The sequence below is a fragment of the Agelaius tricolor genome, unplaced genomic scaffold (genome assembly GCF_023055355.1).
Source record: "Agelaius tricolor isolate 1412-34295 unplaced genomic scaffold, bAgeTri1.0.p SCAF_27, whole genome shotgun sequence".
Lineage (NCBI taxonomy): Eukaryota > Metazoa > Chordata > Aves > Passeriformes > Icteridae > Agelaius > Agelaius tricolor.
The window spans coordinates 532,456-554,789 of NW_027269287.1; the positions used below are offsets into that span (position 1 = coordinate 532,456).

The window sequence follows — 22,334 nt, forward strand, 5'->3', positions numbered from 1 at the left end:
ATAGAATGTGAAATTATTATATAAAAATGTCCAATGTTTGAAAATCACAAAACATAAAGAGGAAGAAGGTGCATTAGAAATTGCACAAGCTACTGGTAACAATTATTATTCTTCTCTCTCTCAACAGTACTGTCATTGCACTTGAAGTGCAATTCTTCAAAGTGTCACTACCTTAAAAATTATAATTGTCAGAGGAAACCTGTGCACACTGCCTCTTTCACACACAAATATTTATTGAGCCACCATAGATGAAAGATCAGGTGCTGAGCATGATATGAGATAATACTCACAGAAACTGCCTCCAGGATTTGTTTGACAGCATCAGCAGCATCTCTTTCACTGTAGTACCCTTTTTCCACAATCCTACAGAAAAAAAGCAACACAATTAAGAACCAAGGTGAATAAACAGTGAAGGTAGATGCTTCTTTTCAAAAATGAGATAGCAAGCAATCAAATTTAAATATGACTAGGACAGTGGAGTGCCCCCAAGAGACTAGAAAATAGCCCTTTTGCAATTTAAGTTACCCTTGATTTCCAATTAAATGAAATACAGGAGGTAAGATATCAACTGGATAAGATGCTCATAATATATGCACACATTTAATTAGAAGTTTTTGAAACTTTCTGACATGCAAGGAATCTGAATTACTGAAAGACAAAACTATTCAACATTTAGGAACTGTTTTTTCACTTTTATATTTAACTTAAGCCCCTCTTCCCCACTTAGTTAGTTAGTTAGTTAGTTAGACAGACAGATATATAGTAAGTTATAATACAAAAGCACAATGCTATGCACACACAGAATTATTCAAGGGAAAAGATTAGTGTAAAACTTTACTAGTTTCAAATTATTCCTCAAGTGTGATGGGCTGAACAACTGTCTTTTTTCCCCTCAGTAGAAAACTAGGGATGCTATATGCAGAGAAATGCAGGTTTTTTACAACTAAACCTACTTTTTTCTTTTGGAAAAGCTACTTTTCCTTACAGAGTGAGCAGTAGACAAAGATTTGCATAATGATGTACAAGCAGTTAATAAAAGAAGGATCTATCATTAAGATATCCTAATATTCTATTTAAGACACTCAACAGTCTTTTTACTAATGTTTTTAACTGAGCATAGTATTTGTGAACTACAATAATTGTCCCTCAGAGAGTTACCTTAAAGGTCAGAATTTTGATCTGAAGTCTTGATATTTTTAGTATATTAATTTTTCAATGCCCAAGAAAACATAGACCGATGTTGTCTAGGAGCCGAGCCTGTGGTGCCTACAAGACATTCTATAAGCAGACAGGCAGTTTTATAAAACAATATCCTAAAGTCCCCATGAAGCAGAACAGCAAGGAAGCTTTAATGGCTGGAGTCACTGGAAAGGCCTTCTGCCCCAAGATCCATAAAAAGGCTCTGCTGGTGGCAGGAAGGCTATCCTTCTTTCTCCCCATTACTCCTGCTCTGCACTTTTTATCACTTCCTTTCACTGAAATAACAGATTAATGCTCAGTTACCATCAATGCAGCTCCTCACAGCTTCACAAAACTGACAGGAAAGGTGTGAGTAACTACATGGAAAAACATTACTTTATACTCATTAGAGCATCAAGTGATTAGAAGTAAGAAACAATGCACAGACAGCACTCCACCAGACACAGAGGCAACACACTGTGGGAAGCCAGGGATATTCCCAATCAGCTGCCATCACTTGACCTTTACACTCATTGTGTTCACAGAGAACTGTGTCTATTCATGTGGCAGCAACAACAGCAAGTAATCCCTCTCAAACAGCTCTTCTATTTCATCATTATTTCTTTGCTCCATAATTGCTTGGGATTATTTCTAGAAGCTTGTTTGGTTTGGGTTCTTTGGGTTTTTTGGCAACGCTTTAGCTGTCCTGCCATATGGACTGCTTTAATACCTTTGCTTTTTTTGTGCCTTCAGCCCTTCTCCTATTTTGGTCATCTGTTTACACCATTAGGGAGAGTTTTACTGGAACTTATCACCATAAGGAGAAAACAAAGCAAATCTTACTCACTGAGACATTATATTAGGCTTTTACCCTGAAGTATAGAAAGAGGTTACAAAAACCTAAAAATCACGCCATAAAATGCTACACTGTGCTTGAAGGCTAGATTACTCCTTAGCCATTTCAGGCTGAATTATCCTCTTGTGTTAGATTACATTGTGAGACCTGAGCCCCATTAATGCTCTTGCATTCATTGCTCCAAATACACTGGCTTTGCTTCCTCCTCCTTTTTGATTCAAATGAAGTATTTAGCGTCAGCCAGATGTGCTGGTCTGTAGCATCCACCCTGCCCCACACACTGAGTCCCCCAAGTGCAGGATAACCTTGTGCACCTGACTTCAGAAATGCATGAGGCAGGTTCTAAGGCTTAAATAGTATTTTGAGTACTCTGTTTTCTCCAATATATCTCAGATCACAGGAATATGAAGTAATGCAGTTACAATTCAATTTACATTTCTCCCTCAATCAAAAAAATTCTCTATTTTCAGTGCGGTAGCTCAGACTTTTTTTTTATCATCTTTTTGAAACACGTAAACCAGGGAAATGAAAAAAAAAAACCAAAAACCGCAAAGGCAGCCTACAGCTTTGTATTTTCCTGCACTCATCAAAATCAAAGAAAACAGGAACTTCCTATAAATGCCCAGTCAATGTTAATTACCTGACCACTGGAAACAAGGGAAAAATCAAAGAGACACTCAAGGCTGACCTCTTGACCTCAAGGCAAGTCCATGCTGACTTAGACAATATATGCTGGTACAGATAGCAGGCTGCTCTCATTATTTATATTAAACACACAGCAGAGAAAACACAAAGACCTTGTAGATGAAGCCTTATAATTTACACTTTAAAATAAATAAATGTGATGAAGTGTGGGCCTATATTTCTGGAAAGCAATAAGAAATAACTGTAGAAATATTCTGCAATGCACTGGACCCATATGCCAATGCTACAGGTGAATAATATGCACTGGTCAATTACAGATTATGTCATACAGAGTTACCTTTCCAGTTTTCCGTAAGTCTTATTCAGACTTATTGAGATAGAAACCTTACTGTTAATTAATAATAATCTAGCAAATGAAAAACTAATATTCTGTGACAGCAATAAATGAAAAAAGACATCCCTTTTTAAAGATGAAAATTTATTTCTAAGGGTACTCTGCTTTAGAACTAAAACCTGGTTATTAGGCAGTAAGGAGGAATAGTGAAAGAAGATTATCCTGTAGTTTAGGGTTATATAGTAAAGCTGGGGGATCACCTGCATATTTATTTTTCGCATCCTCCCTGTGATAGTTTACATAAGACAAATGGTAAGTGTGCCAGCAAGACTCCTACCTGAGACCAATGAGTCTTCTTTAAAAGGATTTTTCAAATTCAGCCTGAAGACTAACAATTACTCATTGCCTTTTTTCTATAAGGGGAAGGAAACCTGCAGAAATATCTTATTTCACTATTACTGAAGCAAACCCCAACTATTTATACCTAGTTTATAGGATGATCTTTGACAAAATCATGGGTGAAGGAAGATTAAGCCTTTACTGAGAGGACAGAAATACAGGAACAGCAGCAATAAGGAGCTAATTAAATATTTTCTTTGATATGCAAATGAACAAGCCAGGTAGGCCAAGAGGGTGCTGGAGAGAAAGACTGTGAGGAAGACAGCAGGGAACTGCTGGAAACCAGAAAAGTGCCTGGAAAAACACTTAATTTGGTGCTGCAGGCATTCAGGAAATTTAAGATGCAACTTCAAAATAGAGACATTCTAGACCGAGCAAAAATGCAATGCCTGATCGTGTAGGATCCCTTTTTCATGGTTCTGTTCACACATTTATTGAAATACGCTGATCCATTGTTTACACTTTTATATGTCAAGACACACATTTAGCAGAATGGCTACTAGATGGACAGCAAGCCAGAGCTCTCCCAAAGCACCACCTGACTCAATCTTCCAAGCACATGTCATCATATTTGAGACAAATCTGCCTCCTTCTAAATAGAGGAGCAGGGAAATAATTCCCAGAGCCCCTACTCACCGCCCTCTCCCAGTGCCAGCAGAGAAGATGTCCTTTGGGAGCAGCCTGAGTCCCATGGTGCTGAGACACATCCCTGCCTGCCTGCAGGGCCTGGGCACCCCACAGAAATCTGTGTTATCTTGCTCTTTCAGCTGCTGCTGCTGCCCAGAGGTGGAAGAGCCTTGCCAGGTAATGGGGGTATAACAGATTTAGCAGTGAGAAAACCACCCCAGCATCACACTGCCCAGCAAGCACATGGAAATGGCATAATGTGTTTCTGGGGAGGCACATGTTTCATATTTTGGCAGCTTCCATTATCAAACACGTGTGTCTGTTCAAGTGTTTCAGAATTTGCAGTAATCCTTGCCAGATTCAACTGGCCTTTCCAGCATTTCCTTTCCTTATGAGCACTGGAAGTTTTCTTGCAGTATAAATTCTTTAGTTTTGCAGACGGTTTTCAGTGTAGCCTCAGTACCATGGAATTGCAGCTCTTGCTAATTTTTTTATAATATTTCCATGTTGCATGTCTTCATTAGGGTCTGCAGATACATAAACTCCTACCAGCATTCACCCCATCCCTGCAGCATCCAGTGTAATATGGGAAGACCATGTAATGGATTTTACTCCTTTTGGGGCATTCTTCCTGCTACTGGGCTTTAATTGACTGTATCTGTGTGAAGCCATAGAAAGGAGTGGGCCATCCCAGTAAAGAGAGGGAGGTAGTGGCCACACCTGCTCTGCAGAAATTTTGTTACTGGTAGGGGAAAAAAAGGAAGAGTGCAGTCTGGCTAATCTAAACACATGGGACTTGAAATTCAAGGAGGAAAGAGATGGGGAATCCCAATGGATCATTTTAGAATCCATTTTCAGAGGAGTATTAAAATTATATTGGTATACAATTTTACACTTGGCTAGGACATGTTTCTGGGGATTAATGACAAGCACATCAGGCAAGTGAAAATAATCAGTCTCCTAAAGGAACAAGCAAGTGAACATTTCATCAGAGAAGGACAGGACGAGGTTTGGGGTTTGGTTTTTCAAAGAGTAACAAAACAGGGGGCGAGCTATTTCCAAGTCCAGCAAGAGAAACAGATCTTGCACAGCTGAACTGGTAGAAAAAGAAATCAAAACCACCCAGGAACCTGCTTTGAGCAAGGAGAAGACTCATCCAATGCCACAGGATGCTACACTGGGCTAGTCACTGGCAGCGCACACCTCATTGTGCAAGGCTGACCATGCTTTAAATACCCAGTCAGCATGGGAATTTAAGGCACCGTCAGCCTTAAATTCCTGCTGTTATAGAGACAGCTCTCAGCTAAGAGTGAGGAAGAGTGAACACCCTTCCCCCCTCCACAGAACCACTCCAGGCCTCTCACTGTGGAAATGCCTGAAACTTCCAGCTGAGACCACTGTCCCTGAGACCAAAGCTTCTTTCTCTTTTATTTTTCATCAGTATTGGAATTGGTATTGGTACAATCAATATTCCTGCATTTTTAAACTCAACATGTACTCATGACTCCTGCTGATCAAGAAAATTTGAAATCTTACTATTTAAAAAACTTACTTTTTCCTCCCCCATGCTCTACATGAACTAGTTCTCCTATTCTTAGCTTTTCTTCTCTGCTTCCCTCCCACGTGATCCACCTCACCCATCCTCCAGTCTTGCCTAAAATGTGAGCAGGTAAAGTCTGTTGCTTTCCTGCTTTAACTTATATTAGCAAATGCACTTAGTTTTATGCTAATAATCTAAACAGCTACTCTAAAATTTGCAATATTTAGCAATTATTTAATGTTGCGGCTATAAATCCTATTTCTCCACAATGTGGAGTTGGTAGCATTTGAGTATTAGCTGAATTTAGAAACATATCATGTGGCTTGCAAAAGTCCTGCTAAACTTGGCCTTCTAAGACAGTAAAAATTATTATACTTTACCAGTTCCCAACATTGTTTTGCTTTCTTTAAGCACTCTCTGTATTTGCCTTGTAGACCATCTTTTATAACTATTATAAAAAAAAAAAGCCATCACTCTTTTTAGCGTAATTTTCATTCTGCCTCTATCTGGCTTTTACCCAAAACCCTTGCACCACATCTTAGTTGTGTCATGCTACTTCATCTACAGTCTCAGGCAAGACGCTGCCTGAGATACCTACAAGTTCTATTCCAATGCCAGTATGTCCTAACAATTTTAAAAATTGTTTGGTTCTATATAATAAATGTTAATTTATCTAAAATGCTTTGGTTGTCATGGAGATTTTTTCTGCAACCACTCAATTCTTATGCAAATTATTGTACTCAATTAAAATGAAATTAGAAGATTTCTACAAGATAAAGTGAGACTAAAAACTAGCAGAAACAGGAAAAGAAAATGACATCACTCTATTCAATAGCAAAATGGTTTCCACAAGGGACATTTTCTCAATGAATGATTCACAGATCTATTAGTTCTTGTCTGTATTGAGGTGATTGCAATTCATAGTTGCATTTGTTTAGTTAAAAAAAAGGTTTCCCGCATAAATATGCATGCATTTTCCATATTACAAAACTGATGAATAATAAATGTTTTTAAAAGTAGCTCTGCAGAATCTCCCTTATTCTACACCATGTTCATATTCCAGAGCAGACTAGCTGCTACTGTCTCTAATGTCTCAAACTGCCTGTTTGTCATCTGAAAAAAGATAATGGGAAATACTGACCTGGGTTGGAATCTGATTCCCTGAGAAACAAACTAGAAGTTTTTCTTCAATACTGTGTTTATAAATGAAATTCAGCACTGCAGTCCTTCAGGAAAACTGTTTTCCCTCCATTGTTATTAAGCAAGACTCACTCTCTGATAGATGAGGCATGCAGGAGAATTTAGAGAAAGATTACATATTTCTCATAGCTCATACTAGGATTTTTTTCCCCCTCTTTAACTTTCTACTTCCAACTCAGCACCCACAGAATTAGACAAGTTCACCTTTCAGGAGCTTGATCTCAGAAGACATTTTAAAAAATAACAGTCTTTGCTTCTAGAAGTTTGCTTCTGAAGCCACAGTGCTGATGAAACGGCTGCAAACTTCCCTCAAAAGTTCCTGTGTAAGGGGCTGTGTGAGGCAATGCAAAGGGAGTTACTGAATCGTGTCACAACTCCTGCCTGCTGAGAGGGGGTGAAGAGGGGAATCCTGAAAGCTTGTAAAAGAGGCAGTGGCCCGGGGAGGGGAAAAAAGCAGCACTGAAGGCACCAATGAAGCTGCCTGACAACAACTGCTGAGGCTTTAATCGGGTTTCTCTGAGTAGCTAAGGGCCCCAGCATATGGGAAAGATGTGGGCACGTACAGGACTTTCGATAGACAGCAACTGAAACATAGAAAACATAATGGGGGACAAAAGATTGCAGGGGCAAAGAAAATAGAGTCTTTCACAATACTCTGCTGCATGAGAGCTTTCTATAAAGTTTGCTTTAAAGAATAAAGTTATCACATTCTTTCTAGCTACTGGGGACAACTTACAAAGGGCTTTCCCAGTTTCCAGTGTGACAGAAAATGAGTCACTGACCACCAAAAAAAAAGGTGTAAAGGCATTACTACAACTCTGTATGAAGAACAAAATACCAAATTACATTGGAAGGACTACAAATGAGCATTAATGCACATGTCTTTATTCTGAAATTACTTGGTTTTATCATTACTGAAGATAAATTCAAGAGAAACTAAATCAGCTACTAGGACATCAAAGAGCACTTTTATCAGAGTTCTGTTTCTTGACTCCAGCTTCAGAGAACAGGCATAGTTGGTGTAGTCAAGTCACAACCTCTTTTTGTTTTTGCCAGTCCTGTCTGGGGGATCTGTAACATGGTCCCATGAAGCAGGGAGTCCAAAGGACTTCTCCGACCCCTGTTCTGAAGACAGACAGACTGCCATGACATAATGAGGCCAGGGCACTGAAGTAAACAGAAGGTGCTATTCTGACACTACCTCATAAAAGACTCCCACTTTAGTGACTGATTAATTCCTCGAATATTTTTGACATCCCTTAGCAATTTTAATTTCCAAAAGCACAAACAAAAAGGTGTTCCTAATGCCTGGGAAAGCTTTGCTATATTTTCTCCATAAGAAGCAATCATTCCCACACCTCTTAAAAAGGCAAGTTATTTAGAAAAATAATACTTAATTAATATTAATTAAATATTAACAATTAGTATTAATTAAATATTAACAATTAATAAATATTAACAATACAATTAATGTATACTATATAAAAGAAGAGAATATGAGTTTGTACCTAGAGTTCACAGGAAATTACATGAAACTTGAAAGGGAAGTGAGTCAAGAGACTGTCAGCTGCAAGTGCTATTTTTAGACATTGTTCAGTGCGCTTAATAATAACATGAAAGAAGAAACAGAAAAGCCTATGGTCAAGATGCCAAAGTAAAAAGAAGAATGTATGGATTGACATTTTTATCTGAAGTGGTAAAACCAAAAATTATTCTTAGCAATCTGCAGTATTCTGACTAAAAAGTAGTTAGAGTTGATTTTTTTTGCTGACATTCATATTTGAAAAAAAGATATATACTGGTGATTCAGCTGGAAGACAATAGATATGAATAAAATTTGATTGCAAAAAACCCCAACTTGAACAAAAGGTAGTCCATAGAAGACAAGATATCAGATTGTGCTTTGGGCTTATCGTTGCTGGAATACTCAGAGCCTTATCAGAAGATTGTCCCTTGGGGCTCTGTTAAAACACTGCCAGTTTAAATGCACTTCAACCATGCCTGTCTGTTTTAGACATGCAGGAATGAGAGAGGAGAGGCAAGCAAATGTGAGAAGTATGTCCCAGCACTAGGCTGGAGATGCAGCACCTGTAAAGAATTTTAATACCAATTAATTTAGACCTACTACATTTTTCTCTCTGTCCTGGTAAATTCCTCCATTGGTCTGCCATTCTCTTTGTCATTCTTTGCCACAAGCTCTTTGTCACTCCTTACTTGCTGGGTTGGCAAAAAACATCATGTACATTGTCAATAAATATTCTATTTACACAAACATCTCCAGTTTTGAGTTTGTATTTGGAGTGGTACATAGGGTATGACCCACAATGTGATTTATGAAGTCTGAGAAACAGTTTTCTTTTTAAAAATACAGCCCAAATCGATCTGATTTGAACTGTATTAACTCAGGTGTCAAACTGATACATTCACTTAAATTTATCTCCCTTTAGGTAACACAACTGAAAAATTGTCATAATGACAGTTCATTTTAGCAATAATGTGGATGATTTGACAGTACTATTAAATATGGTGAAGGAAATGAATAATTTCATTATCCAGAACTTTTAGTTAGAATGGCATGAAACCAACAATGCTAACAGGATTCTAGAAGACCAATTGGATCTTGGGTATTTATAAAATCATCCTCGTGGTAAGAGGGATGTTTGCATGGAAGAACTTACTTTTCTGCAGCTCAAATACTATTCAGAAGAAGAATGGACATCTGGGACGGGAGAAAACTGGAGCAATAAAACAGTTGATATAAAAAGTAGCAGTATATTACAAGATCTAGCAGTAACAGTGATGAAGATGTTTGCAGCCAGGAGAGCAGCACTGCTTGTGTAACAGGCCCAGCTGTGTCATTTGCTGATAGCTGATTAGAAAGAGGGATAAGAGTAACTCCTCCAGAGCACAAAGCTGCTTTGCTGTCTGTGTATGGGCGGTGGTTAACAAATAAGGCACATAAGGTATTCCACACCCTGGAGGTGGTGCCAGGCCACACTGGGGTCCTGCTTGTCCACACAGGGTCTCACCTTGAGGACAACCATGGGGTGGATCTCAAACCTAGTCACAGCTGTCCCTCCACATCTGACACAGCTCCTCTACTCAGGAGGAGATTTCCAGGTCATTCATTATCTTTCTCCTGCGATGGGACGCATACAAGCACAGAAAAAGGCGTGCACAAGGTCTCTCTGTCAGTCAGGACATTTCCTTCATGCACGATAAAAAGATGTAAGAACTGAAAACATTATGCATGAGAGGGGAGTGTGCCCTAAGGCAGAAAGCTAAATTTATCCTTTCTAAAACTCAGAGGGCAGCCATTGTTCAGAACAATCCAAGTTTTAATCCTTTAGCCCAGCTTAGAAAGGGGAAACAGCTAGTGTTAACTGGAGTCACTAGTGCAAAACATCTTGGCTGCATATTTCTGCTTAATTATTTTTAGTTTAGGGTTGAAGAGTGAAGTAATACTCCTAGCTTAAGAGCTGAAAATAATTTAATATGGTTTCTTGTTTCATTGCTTGCTGGGTCTTTTTCCACATCACAGAGGTCTGTATTGACAAAGTTTCCAGTTCTGTTGTACATGGGGCAAAGGAGGATGCAGATCTCCACAATATTGCTGCTTATCGATAGCATCACAAGGGGGCTCTGCAATTCTACTGAGTGACTTTGTTTCTAGTCAGAACACCAGACAACTGGTCCTAGCTGTCCAAACTATTGGATCAAGCATCCAATCTTTTTGAAAAGATCAATCTGACAGTTTAAATCCCACAGTCACTACTGAGTATAGTTTACAGAATGTTTAAACTGTCAGTATATTAAATCCTGGTTTAATCAAATAATGTGGTTCCCCATCCTGGATCCCATGAAATCTTTTCAGTTCTCCTACCACACAGATGGTTGCTGCTCAGGAACCAAGTGCTTCACTGGGTTTTTTGTGTTTTGCCTTTGCAAGATCTCACAAAAGACTCCTGTAGAGTATCCAGCCCTCCTGAGAATGACCTAATCTGAAACCCATGTGGATATATAAAGGGCTACATGAAAGGTAAGGCACTTTGACCAGGCTTGTCTCCAGCTCAGGACTGGGGCCTCACTGGTACTTTAACTTGCAGCATATCTCTCCTCATTCCTTTGCCTCAGTATTGAGAGAGTAATCACCCTTCTTCTATCGAACTTAGGATGTCACAGGAGCAGTTGCTTTTCTTGTTGTTGTTCAGAAATAGATCTTGTCAAGGTTGAAGGTATGACCATGGCATAAAAAAAAGTATGTTTTTGTTTTTTCAAGTGGAAGATACTTTCATACTGAATATTTGATGTGTATTTTTGTAATATTCCTCTATGATACTAAATTTTAATTACAGAACAAGGAATATCAAATAACCTGTCCTTACGTGAGTTTGAAATCACTAACACCAGTCAGTTAATTCATTTACTCAAGTTGGGATAAAATGTTTTCCTTATCATCTCTTGCTCTAAAAAACCCAAATCCCTACCAATAAAATATCATCCCAGCACTATTAAAGAATCATCTCACTTTATGCATATGCACTTCAGAAGCATGAGCAGACTCATAAGCAAAACCTTCAAAACTCAACAGCTGTCTTGAAGAACCCTTGTAGCAAAACCAGATGTGTGATAAACACAGTAAATACCAAAGAGAATTTCTTTCCTGTTAGTCTGCTTACAAAATTTTTATTTGACATAACACTATCCTCCTGGCAGGCTGATTGCCACCTAATCTGTTTTATGATGATCTCTCAAGGAGATTCTGACAATTTTTCCCATCTTTTGTCTGCTCTAACACACTTGATGCTATGTGCCTGCTGAGCACTTTTCTTCAACATTTACTGGCTAATTTCTCCATTTTCAACTAATTTTTTTCCCCCAAAAGTTTCATGGTAATTACATTTCCAAAGGCACTTTTAGGATATTTGCTGCAGATATTTATTCATGTGAATTACTCATATGCTGGTAAAATAACTCCAATAATTACTAACACAGGGTTTACATACAGAGGAGAAATTTGAACTCTAACATCCTTGGGGAAGGAAGGTACTGGAAGAGGTATGTACAGGTAACTTACCTGTCAAATAGTTCTCCACCAGTGACAAGTTCCAGAACAAGACTTATTTCTGTAGGGGTCTCAAATATCTCCTTCAGTTTTATCTGGTAAAAGAATACAGAAAGTATTTCTTTTGCTTATTTGTCTTCTTGCAAAGCACTTCTGAAGGTCAGCAGTAGAACACAGAACACAGCTGGGAGAGTTGCTGTGTTCTCTCCCAACTTTTTTTGCTACATTTTTTCCTTTTTTTTTACTCTTTGGTTATTCTCATACCTCTGTGACTTCTGTGAAATACAGGAGTTTAAGCGGCCATCTGCCAACCCCTCAGAGAAACCAAAAAGTAAGACCTTTTGGTCTTTAAGTCTCCCAGGACTGAAAACACCAATTTCTACTTTCATTTGCAGAACTTTTTTCACATAGTTTCTTACTCAGCTCTGTAAGAACATCATTGTTTTATCTTAAAATGGAAATATAACTTAACAGATGTTCATAAAAAAGCTGCTAGCATGCCCACTAAGAGAACCTAGACCTTTAATCCAGGTCTGTACAGGTCTTCCTTTACAGGTCTTCCTGTACAGCCACAACAGTCTTTCATAAACAGAAGGAGTATTAAGAAAAAGAAGGAAACAAATGTGGAGTGGAGTAACTTGGCTAAACTTACAATGTTGGGATGCGAAAGGCGAAGGAGAACTCCAATTTCAGTGCGGACAATTTTCTTGTCTACCTGGTTAAAAGTGGGGAGGGAAAAAGGGAAAAAATTATTTCTATGTTCAGCATAGAAACTTCTGGATGAATCACAGGATGCTATGTATGAATAGCACTTCCAGATCTCCCAGAAGAGTAAGGTAATGTGAGACACACGAGTCAAGCACACCGGAAAGAGAAATTTTCCATTAACACAAGATGGATACTATACAGGGAAATGTCCACACCCAGCAAAACTATTACAAATATACATGTGAGTCACACAAGAAGTACAATATAGGAAAGATATCTGAAAAAGGTGAGAAAATTCCTGGTTTTACTCAAGTTCTGACCTTGTCTATTGCTACTTATGTTTGTTGAGTTTATGCAACTTTCTTTTGACACACTGTCCAGCAGCTGTACTGGAAAAGGTTTCTGCATGAAGAATGTGCTCATCAAAGCAATGTAACTTACTGCTTAGAGCAAAAAAGTGGTGCAAATACCTCCAAAAACCTCCAGCCACAGAGTATAAGGTTTAACCTCAATTTTCTTCAACTATCTCTGACAGAATGATCTATTAATTCAAATTACTGTTTAAACCTCTGAGAAGATTACCCCTTCCCTTTTCAAACTGCAGTCTTCAACAATCACAGCTTATGTTCTTGGGGGTCATCAGTCATTTCTCACAAGAAGCATGGAGCTAGGGAGTATTTTGTTCAGGAAAGAAAACTGCAACTCTCCTGTAACTAGAATGCTTAAGCAAGCAAGAATGGAAAATGTTTGTAAGCAAATTATGAATGCTTTTATGTTTCTAAGGCAATTAATACACTTATGAGGAAACTACCTGATTTGCAAATATTCTCCCAAACCCTAGAGAAGTCCTACATTGATGACTCAGGGGGTTCTGAAATGAATAAGAGTCAGCAAGTCACTGTGGTTCAAAGTTGATGACATACATGATGTCAAGCAGAACATTTTGAGAGGGACTTCTGCTGTTTTTTTTGTTTGTTTGTTTTTCATGGAAGCTTTTTATCAAAGTCAAGTTTTGGTTTTCGCTTTTTACATCAGATGGGAAATGAATGGCAGCCATAATATGTAAACCTTTAAAGGGGACATAAAATTGCCTTCCAATTCTTAGTGAAGAAGACACATCTGAAGACACATTTTATCACCTGAAAGGAGAGAGCTACTCCTCAGTAATTTATTTTTTTCTAACATCAACAAAATCCAAGTATCCATTACCTTCAGAACTACTGGATAGGCAGAATTTGATTCTCCGTTTGTGCCAATCAGGGACAATTCCAGCTTAGTAATGCCACAGTGGCGTAAATGAGTAGAGAACTACAGTCCTCAGGGCTTTCTTAAAACTTACTGACATTCAGTCTCTTCTAGCGCCTCTGCCAGGAAGCAAAATGAAGCAAGAAAAAACAACTTTGGACAAATTCAGTGCATGTAAGAAGGAAAAGAAATCAAACATTGAAGAGGAATGAAATATTCCATTACCTGAACATCTAGTTGAAGGTAAATAATATGGCCGATAACAAAATCTTCAAGGACAAACACTTGCTCTGGGGTCAAACTCAGGACCCTTTAAGCTTGTGAACAATGCATGCTTTATAAATGTTTTTGCTTTCTACTCCAAATGCAATTAACAAATTTCTTTTCCTGCTACATAAACACTGAGCAACAAGTTTGAAGATATGCTCCTGTGAACTTTTCCTAAAATGCTGCAAGCACCAGCCTGAGGTCTTGCTCAGTTTTAACATCTCCTTGGCATCACTTTGGGTTACTTCAGTGAGTGCAAACATGCAGCAAAGGCCTCCAAAGGTCACTGTTGGGCAACAAAGGGCTTTTGATGATTCACACAGTGATACATACTGTGACTGTTCCCACATGCTTTGCACCTCAGAAAAATTAATGTACAATTGTGCATGGACAGTGATATTCCCAGCAGAGCAGTTTCGACTTAAAAATTTATCTTATCCAAAAGCACTGCTATAGACTGAACAACCCACAGTTTGCTTCCTGCAGTTTTGAAAATGTTTGGGCACCAAGCATACCTGGGAGCAAGCACTGAAAAGGTTGCCTAAAATCTAAAGAGGACTTCTTTTGGCACTGAGTAGTTGCAAGTTAAAAAGTACAGAGGCCTCCTCTCACCTTGCCTCTCACTTAATTAAGTCAAAACATGGCCTAAGACTCAGTTTTAGGTTTCTTTTGGTTTCATAGACATTTACTCTCAAACTGTAGGTGAGTTCCTCTGTGATCAAGTTTGTGACCTGACACACAACAGTAGACTTTCACACTTTCTCAGATGATGGCATGAGAAAAAGGTACCTCAAAATTCAGGACGATAAGATTCAATGGCAAATATGCTGCAGAGAAACACTTAGGAGTGTTAGGTATTTATATGTAATGGCTTTTGGGATAGATTTTACTAGAGAAATGGGCATAAATAGGTGATATGAAATGTTTCAGAGTGAAAACAGGGACAAATTTAGTCATGACATTTCATTACAGACAGGCTATTTTATCACTTTTATCTTCTTACCTTCTCCTACGCTAAGAACAGATAGAGTTATGTCAACACTTACCTTGTTCAGCTCCTACCAAAAAAAAAGGTACCTACTTATATCAGGGCTAAACCTGGCTTATTTTTAGTTTGGGCAGGAATATCAGCAATTCAACTACTTATATTGAATTTTCCTATCATCATCCTATCAAATAATTTCCTGACAGAAATTATTTGCTAGGATGAGAGTCAGGCATCTCACTCTAGAGTATATGTTGCTATAGTAACAATTTTTAAAACTCGGATAATTTAATCAAAATATGCCATTACCACAAATGTTTGGGCAAATTAAGTATGTTGGGCTAGATCAAATACAGCAGTCTGATTTGTGTGTATGTAATAACTGATCAAAGTGAGGTTGCAAAATTCTTTATTTTGTCTCCTCTTCTTTGGATGCAATTTAAATAGGCAGTTCAGTGCTTGAAAACTATCTGAGCTTTCCTTAAATTAGCATTACTCACAGTAGCATCAGTGAGATATGTGTCAGTATATTACAGTCAAGAATAATGGCATCAGCAGAACTGGTCCATTTGTGAAGTGAAAAAACAATCAAATGTTAACTTTCAGGGGTTTCACAGTTCCACTAGCTAAGAAATTTTCCTTCTATCCTTTATTCTTTGCTTTTAACCTATGCTAAATGGCTAGAGTACACTTTTAGTCAAATATTTCATCAGTGTAATTTGATTTCTACTTTAAAGATTACTTTGTGTGAAAAATGTTACTTCTGTAATGCCAGGTTGTGTAAATGCCTGGTCAGGTGATTTTAACACTGGTGCAATTTTACTAAGCTTTATTTTCTGTATTTGCAAACTTTAAATTGCAAGTAATCAAAGGGCATTTGCCATGATAGGCCCGCAGAGCAACAACCTGCTGTGGAACACCCATGACAATTAGAGAATTCATTTGACAGGTAAACCCAAACCAGTTATTTATCTTCCCCTCACTGCTGACCCTGAGCTTGAAGATTTCGCTGTCATACGCCAAAAAAATACCTAAACAAAGTTGTTAGATGGCCTGTGATTATTAAAACCCACAGCACCTATGTGTTTCCTCAGCTTACTGTGGAGGCACATGGAATGCTGAAAGGCAGCAAATCTGCAAGGACTGCTTGCAGGTGCTGTACAGCCACTGCCTGGTGATGTGGCTTCCAGTGCTCCTCAGTAAACTCTAGCAAGCAAACCAGGAGCTGTGACTGCAGCACAGATAAGCAAATGCATGCTGGCTTTAATCTAACTAGATAAAGTACCTGCAGCAGCAAAGATCTAAAAGCGTGAACTCGGGAGCAAGAGGCAATCTTGCTGCTCCCTTAATTAATAACAAAGCATTTACATTAAAAGGGAGATCATTCCTGGACTACTCCTAGTATTTGTCCCTCCAGTTATTTCACTTCAGTAGAATTAGGTATTTATGTCTTTTATAGATAGATATGTGTCTGCAATTACCCTGTCTTTGAAATTTCATACTGATCATGCAGAAAAGGAGCATTAGATTTGTATTCAGGGTACTTCTTACTTTTGAATTTCAGATTATTTTGACAAGAGATAGGAATGGAAAATTACTTAATGAAAGATGAGATTCTTCCATGTTTCCATGCCCAAAGATGGTGAGATGGAGTAATGCTAAAAACCACTGAGATGTGAAAGTCTTGTTTCTGTGTGAATTAAATGAAACAAGATAAAATTAACCACCACTTTACACAGATTAATCCAGCTGCATCTTTGCAGTATAGTACCACCCTAAAAAGAGGTGGCCAATGGATGTTCTTTGTACCCTCAAACTTAGTAGTGAGCAAGAGGAAGAGCCCACTCCTCATCCTGCAAGCTCAGTTTCTGCTGTTCTCCTTCCCCTGGGCACTGTAGAGCCAAAGGGGCACATTTGCCCAGGTGTGACCCCTGTGCAGTGAAAACACTGTGCCCAGGCAATGGCTGTGAAGAAATCAATGCAAAAATCTCTTGAGGAGCTTCACAGCACTGCTCATCTCAGGGAGTCTGTTCACACCAGCTCTGCACAGCTCCTTAATTAATATCCCACTTCTTGACTCACATGAACACCTCTAATATGAGCAATTAATTCTCCATTGAACCAGCAGGTCAGGCTCTGACTATGTGCTTCTTGCACTTACGGGGGGATCACAGTGCAAAGCATTATTAGCTTGACACTTGTCCTAGGGTGACGTTATGATGCTTGTATCCCCATTCATGTGTTCTGTTTATGCTGGATATTATGTTCTGTGCCTTCAAGACTGGCTCTGAGGAGGGAAAGTTTTGTCTGGGTTTTCTTATCAGCCTGGCGGGACACAGAGACAGGGCAGTACATTGTGCTGATTTTGCTTTTTTCCTTTTGCTTTTTGCTTTGCTCTCACTCTTGCTTCTGCTTTGCTTCTGCTTGCTCTTGCTTCTGCTCATTAGCTAGTTTAGCTAAACAGTCCAAATTTCTTCCTGGACTGTTTCTCCTTTCCTTTTTTTGAACCAACTTGAACCTGCTCTGGACTGGGACCTGGGAACACTGAGAGTTTGCAGCTTGTGGCTGCAGCAGCTGTGACCAGCCACCGGGGAGACTTTCTGAATTTGTCATCTCTTCAGAGCAGCGAATCAGTTTTGTCATCCGGTATTGTTCATTTTGTGTGCTGGGGAGTGCTTTGCCTGTTAAATAAACAGGTTCTTTCCACTTCTCTCCGAGGAAATCCTTCCCGAACCAGTTGGGGGGAGGGGCCGTGTGGGTTTGATTTCTGGAGGGGCCCCTTTTGGAGGTTTCCTCCCAAATTTGCCCTAAACCAGGACACTATTAAAAGTGCTTCCAAGAAAAAGGTTTTATTTGCTCCTACAGTAACTGCTCTGAAGCCTAAACCTTTCTATATTTTATGGCATCAATTCCTAATTACCATTTATAATTTTGCCATTATTTGTCCTTTTCACAATTAAGCTGAAATATTAAAACCTGTACAGACATAGACTACATACAAGCAGAGCTGTCATTCCTGATAGTCTAAAAGGTCTGCTCCCAATTGTCACAACTAAACACAGGAGTAATGGGTTACCCAGGCTGTCTTGAGAGATTTGAAGAAAAAAAAGAAATAGGCTTGAATTTAAATAAATGTTCACAAGAAGAAGGTTCAAAGAAAATATTTTCTATGAAGTTTAAGGTTTTGCTTTTCAATTTCAGAATGTCCTGAATGATAGGAATTCCAGTTTCTGCCCAGTTTATACATAGAGTACCTTCTCACAAAATTTTTCAGTCAAGATTCAAGTATAAAACACTTTAAAGAAGACTTCTGAATGTGTTTTTACACATTCATAAAGATGGATTGAATTGAAATAATCTGATCTGATCTATGTATCAAGATGAGATAGAGGTCAGTCTTCAGCCTAAGTGATAAAGACATGGAGGTTTCAAAAAGTGATATGACATAAAGACAGAAAACTAGGGACTTATATGAGACTCAATCCACTTCCCTGAATTACTCTGATGGAATTCAGTAATCAGCATGGCAGTGGACAGTAGGTAAAAGCAGAATTTTAAAAAGCTGACCCTTCTGAATGAAGGGATAGATCATTGTTCCAACTAGGACATTTATTTAACAGCTGCTTTAGATGATTTGTTCATTGAATGACAATAACAGTTTCTCAAGTAAAGAATTCCTCCTATGTTTTAGTAGCTGCTCTTGTTGGAACATTGATTGACCTTCTCAGTAAGGTCTGCAGCTCTCTCTTGTGCAGCAACAACCTTTGGACTCCGAACAAACTAATATTATCTTAAAAAACCAAACAATTTGAAATAATCTTTTTGCATTTTAAACTGGCCAGATTATACTGGCTCTGTCTGCACTCAAGCTTAACGTGGGCATCATAGAGAGCACAATAAACAACTCCATAAAGCACAACAGCAACTGCACAGCCCTGTGGTATCTTCCCTAAGCTCAGCTCAGAGTTTTCACTGTGCAGGTGTGCTGGTTTGGCTGGGATAGAGTTTATTTTCTTCACAGTGCCTAGCATAGGGTTGGACTTTCATTGGTGCTGGAAATAGTGTGGATAATTCATGGATGCTTTTATTATTGCTAAGCAGGGCTTGCACTGAGCCAAGGCCTTTTCTGCTTCTCATTCCAGCACATCACAGATAAGGTTGGAGGTGCACAAGGAATTGGGAGGAGACAGAGCCAGGGCGGGTGACTCCAGAAGATCAAAGGGATACTCCAGACCATGTAGCATCATGCTCAGGACATGAAGATGGGGGACAAGAAGGAAAGGGGTGGGGGGGATAATTCAGAGTCTTCCCAAGTCACTGTTCTGGGTGATAGAGCCTTGTTTTCCTAGAGATGGCTTACCAAGCAACACAGTGAATGAATTCCTTACTTTGCTTTGCTTATGTGCACAGCTTTTTCTTTGCCTATTAAGCTGTCTGCATCTCAACCCATGAGTCTTCTCACTTTTACCCTTCTGACTTTCTCCCCATCCTGCTGGGGATGAGCAAGTGAGCAGCTCCATGGGGCTTAGGAGCCAGCTGGGGTTAAACAACAACCATGCGTTATTGAGGATCTTTATTTTTACCCTACATAAGTAATTTTGTATTATTAATGAAGGAAAAAAAACCAAGAAAACTATTCACTACTAGAGCAACTATTTTCTGCACATATCTCCATGCTTCCAATTTGCAACTGCAGTCCTTCAAGTGATGAATATTCCTCAGACTGAACATTATTCCCTGCATGGGAATAATGCTGGTTACATCAATGCGCCTGTATTTTTCCTGTCAGTGATTAAATGTCTGGTAGCTGTTGCCTGCAAATACATGGGTTTGTAGAAGCTGAAAGAGACTGATCTATCTTCATGAGATAGGACTGTTAATCTGTTAAGAGTAAATTGTTCCATCAAAGAAGCAACTCTACTGTTTCTGAAGAAAAGCACAGTACATTTGCAGGGAAACCATCAGATGGATATAGAAAATTCATGGGGCTGTATAAACTTATGGCTGTAAGAACAGTAAATAATCCCTGGTAAAACAGATTAACAGGCCCTGCATCTTGAAATACATGGTTTCAGTAGTAAAGGTGACCAGATGCAGGTAACATTCCCCAAAGACACAGGATCCACAGTGAACAGATTCCGTTACTCACCCACATTAACTTGGTGGCATCACCACAGAGTGAATGGATGAGTTCAGAACCACTTACAGTTTGTACAACACTGGTCATTTGCAACAACATATTTTATATTGTATATTTATTTATGTTTATATTTATTTATGAGAGTACAAAACAAGTTATACGTTCATTAGGATAAGCCTCATTATAGGCTATGGTCTAACTATATGACTAATTTGGTTGCTATCTCTTTCCCTGTCTCATTAACACACAGATTTCTGCAAATATGTTAGATAATTGTTGAGCAGTTTATGCAAACAAATTTAAGCCTATTAGGTATTCATGAATTGCTCACTTCAGCGATTCACTATTTATAGTGTGTTACTGCCATTGTTACTGTTCCCAAAGCTGGGTGGGGGAGGACACTTTTAAGATGCAAGAACAATGTGTAAAATCAAAGGTAACTTCTTTTGTTTTTGCCAAAATAGATGCATTTATGACTCTATTTATAAATCTGTACTTGCCATCTTCTTGTATATTCTTGCTTTTCAGCTATGACTGTTACAAATCCAAAAATTTCCTTTCTTCTCAGTGAAAATTTATTATTCCAGCTTTTATCCTGGGTAACACATCCAGTATTAAACATCTTGGCTTCTCATTCACACCATTCCTCTGAATAAACAAAGTGCCGCATAAAAATTAGAAATGGAGAGCTACTTGGTGATAGGATGTTTCCTATCATTGATGTTTTATCTTAAACACACTCCGAATTCTCAGGAGCCCTCAGCTGTATGATAAAGATCTGGAATAAATTATATCTGCTTATATCATTAGCCAAATGCAATGCTTGCTGCTAGTTAAGAAATTTCACATGAATAATAAGCTGGTCCTTATTACCCTTATTATCCATCCTTTTCTCAATTCAACTTGTATGAGTCCACTGCTACCCAATGAAGGTCTGGTGCATCAAGGCTACCATTAATATCATAATCTCAATCACAGATATCAAATAATTCCATGTAATCAATGAAGCAGTTTTGTCTGGGCTGGAGTTAATTTTCTTCACAGTAACCTTTAAGGGGCTACATGCTGCACCACTCCATTTATGAGCAGTTACACAGATGGCAGGTAGGGAAGGCTTAGTTGGTGGCACTGAAGCTCAAATGAGGTTGATTTATATTCAAAATATTTCAGGTGGGATAAAAACATGACAATGTCAAGTGCAACTTAAGTTGTACACTTTTCCTCTTCTGAACCATCCTGGATCGTTCAGCCTGCTGCTCAAATGGCCCCTGTACTAGGAGACTTGCAATATCTGGATTCCAGTCCATTTTTCAGGCAGGTCAGCCCCAAACACTGATAACAAGGAGTCCTTGAGCAATTTCTGTGTTGCTTGATAGTATTCAGAACCTGCAATTCTATGCTTACAGGACTCATACACATGGATCCCAAAAGTGCTTCAGATTTATAGGGTTTATACCTTATAATCTGAAGAACTAAATAAAACAGTGGAGGCTCAAAGGAAAACAGGAAAGGACTCTCATGCTGAAGATTTTCAGGGACTGAAAATGAGAAATATTTTATGTAATTGGAAGATGATACAGAGAAGCATGTAGAAATGGTGAGATGGTTAAGAAAGACAGGCAGACGTGAAAGCAAGCCTTTGTAACTAATTTAGAGACCTTGCTTCTTAGATTAGGAACTGTGAGCTGAGATTCTCTTGTTAGCACTATGTGTCAACAAATAACACTGTAATTTACAGGACTGCTTTTGTTCCTGCATCTCCCCAGTCCCAATGGAGGATGTCTCAGCTCCATTAATGGCAGCATGTTAACTTGCCTCCTCTGCCAAGAACTATGAGTTGTGCTGGGAAAAAAGGACAAGTGACTGAGCAGGCTGAGAGCAGAATGAATATGCAGTGACTTCCCTCCCCAACAGGTCACCTCAACCCATGAATTCAATGCACAAAGAGCCACAGGGTGCCTTTCATATTTGATCCTGTGCTCCCTGATGCTTCATACAATTTAAGAGTAAATGGAGAAGATGCTGAAAGGGGACAATTTTAAGCTATGTAAATCTGAACCAGAACAGATTTTGAATTTCAGGAGACTTTATGTCTCCCTTCATGGCCAGTGAAGTTACATGCAGATTTGGAAAATCACAATACC

At 38.8% G+C, this 22,334-nt stretch overlaps 1 protein-coding gene across 1 annotated transcript in view; it reads right to left on the bottom strand.

The window, feature by feature from the left end:
* Positions 1-22,334, bottom strand: part of CAMK4 (calcium/calmodulin dependent protein kinase IV) — a 140,218-nt gene that overhangs the window by 47,158 nt on the left and 70,726 nt on the right. The window contains exons 3-5 of the mRNA XM_071448606.1: positions 12,498-12,560; positions 11,858-11,940; positions 291-363 (exon numbers count right to left, since the gene is read on the bottom strand). Of these exons, the coding sequence (XP_071304707.1) occupies positions 291-363; positions 11,858-11,940; positions 12,498-12,560 (219 nt within the window). The remainder of the gene's footprint in view (positions 1-290; positions 364-11,857; positions 11,941-12,497; positions 12,561-22,334) is intronic.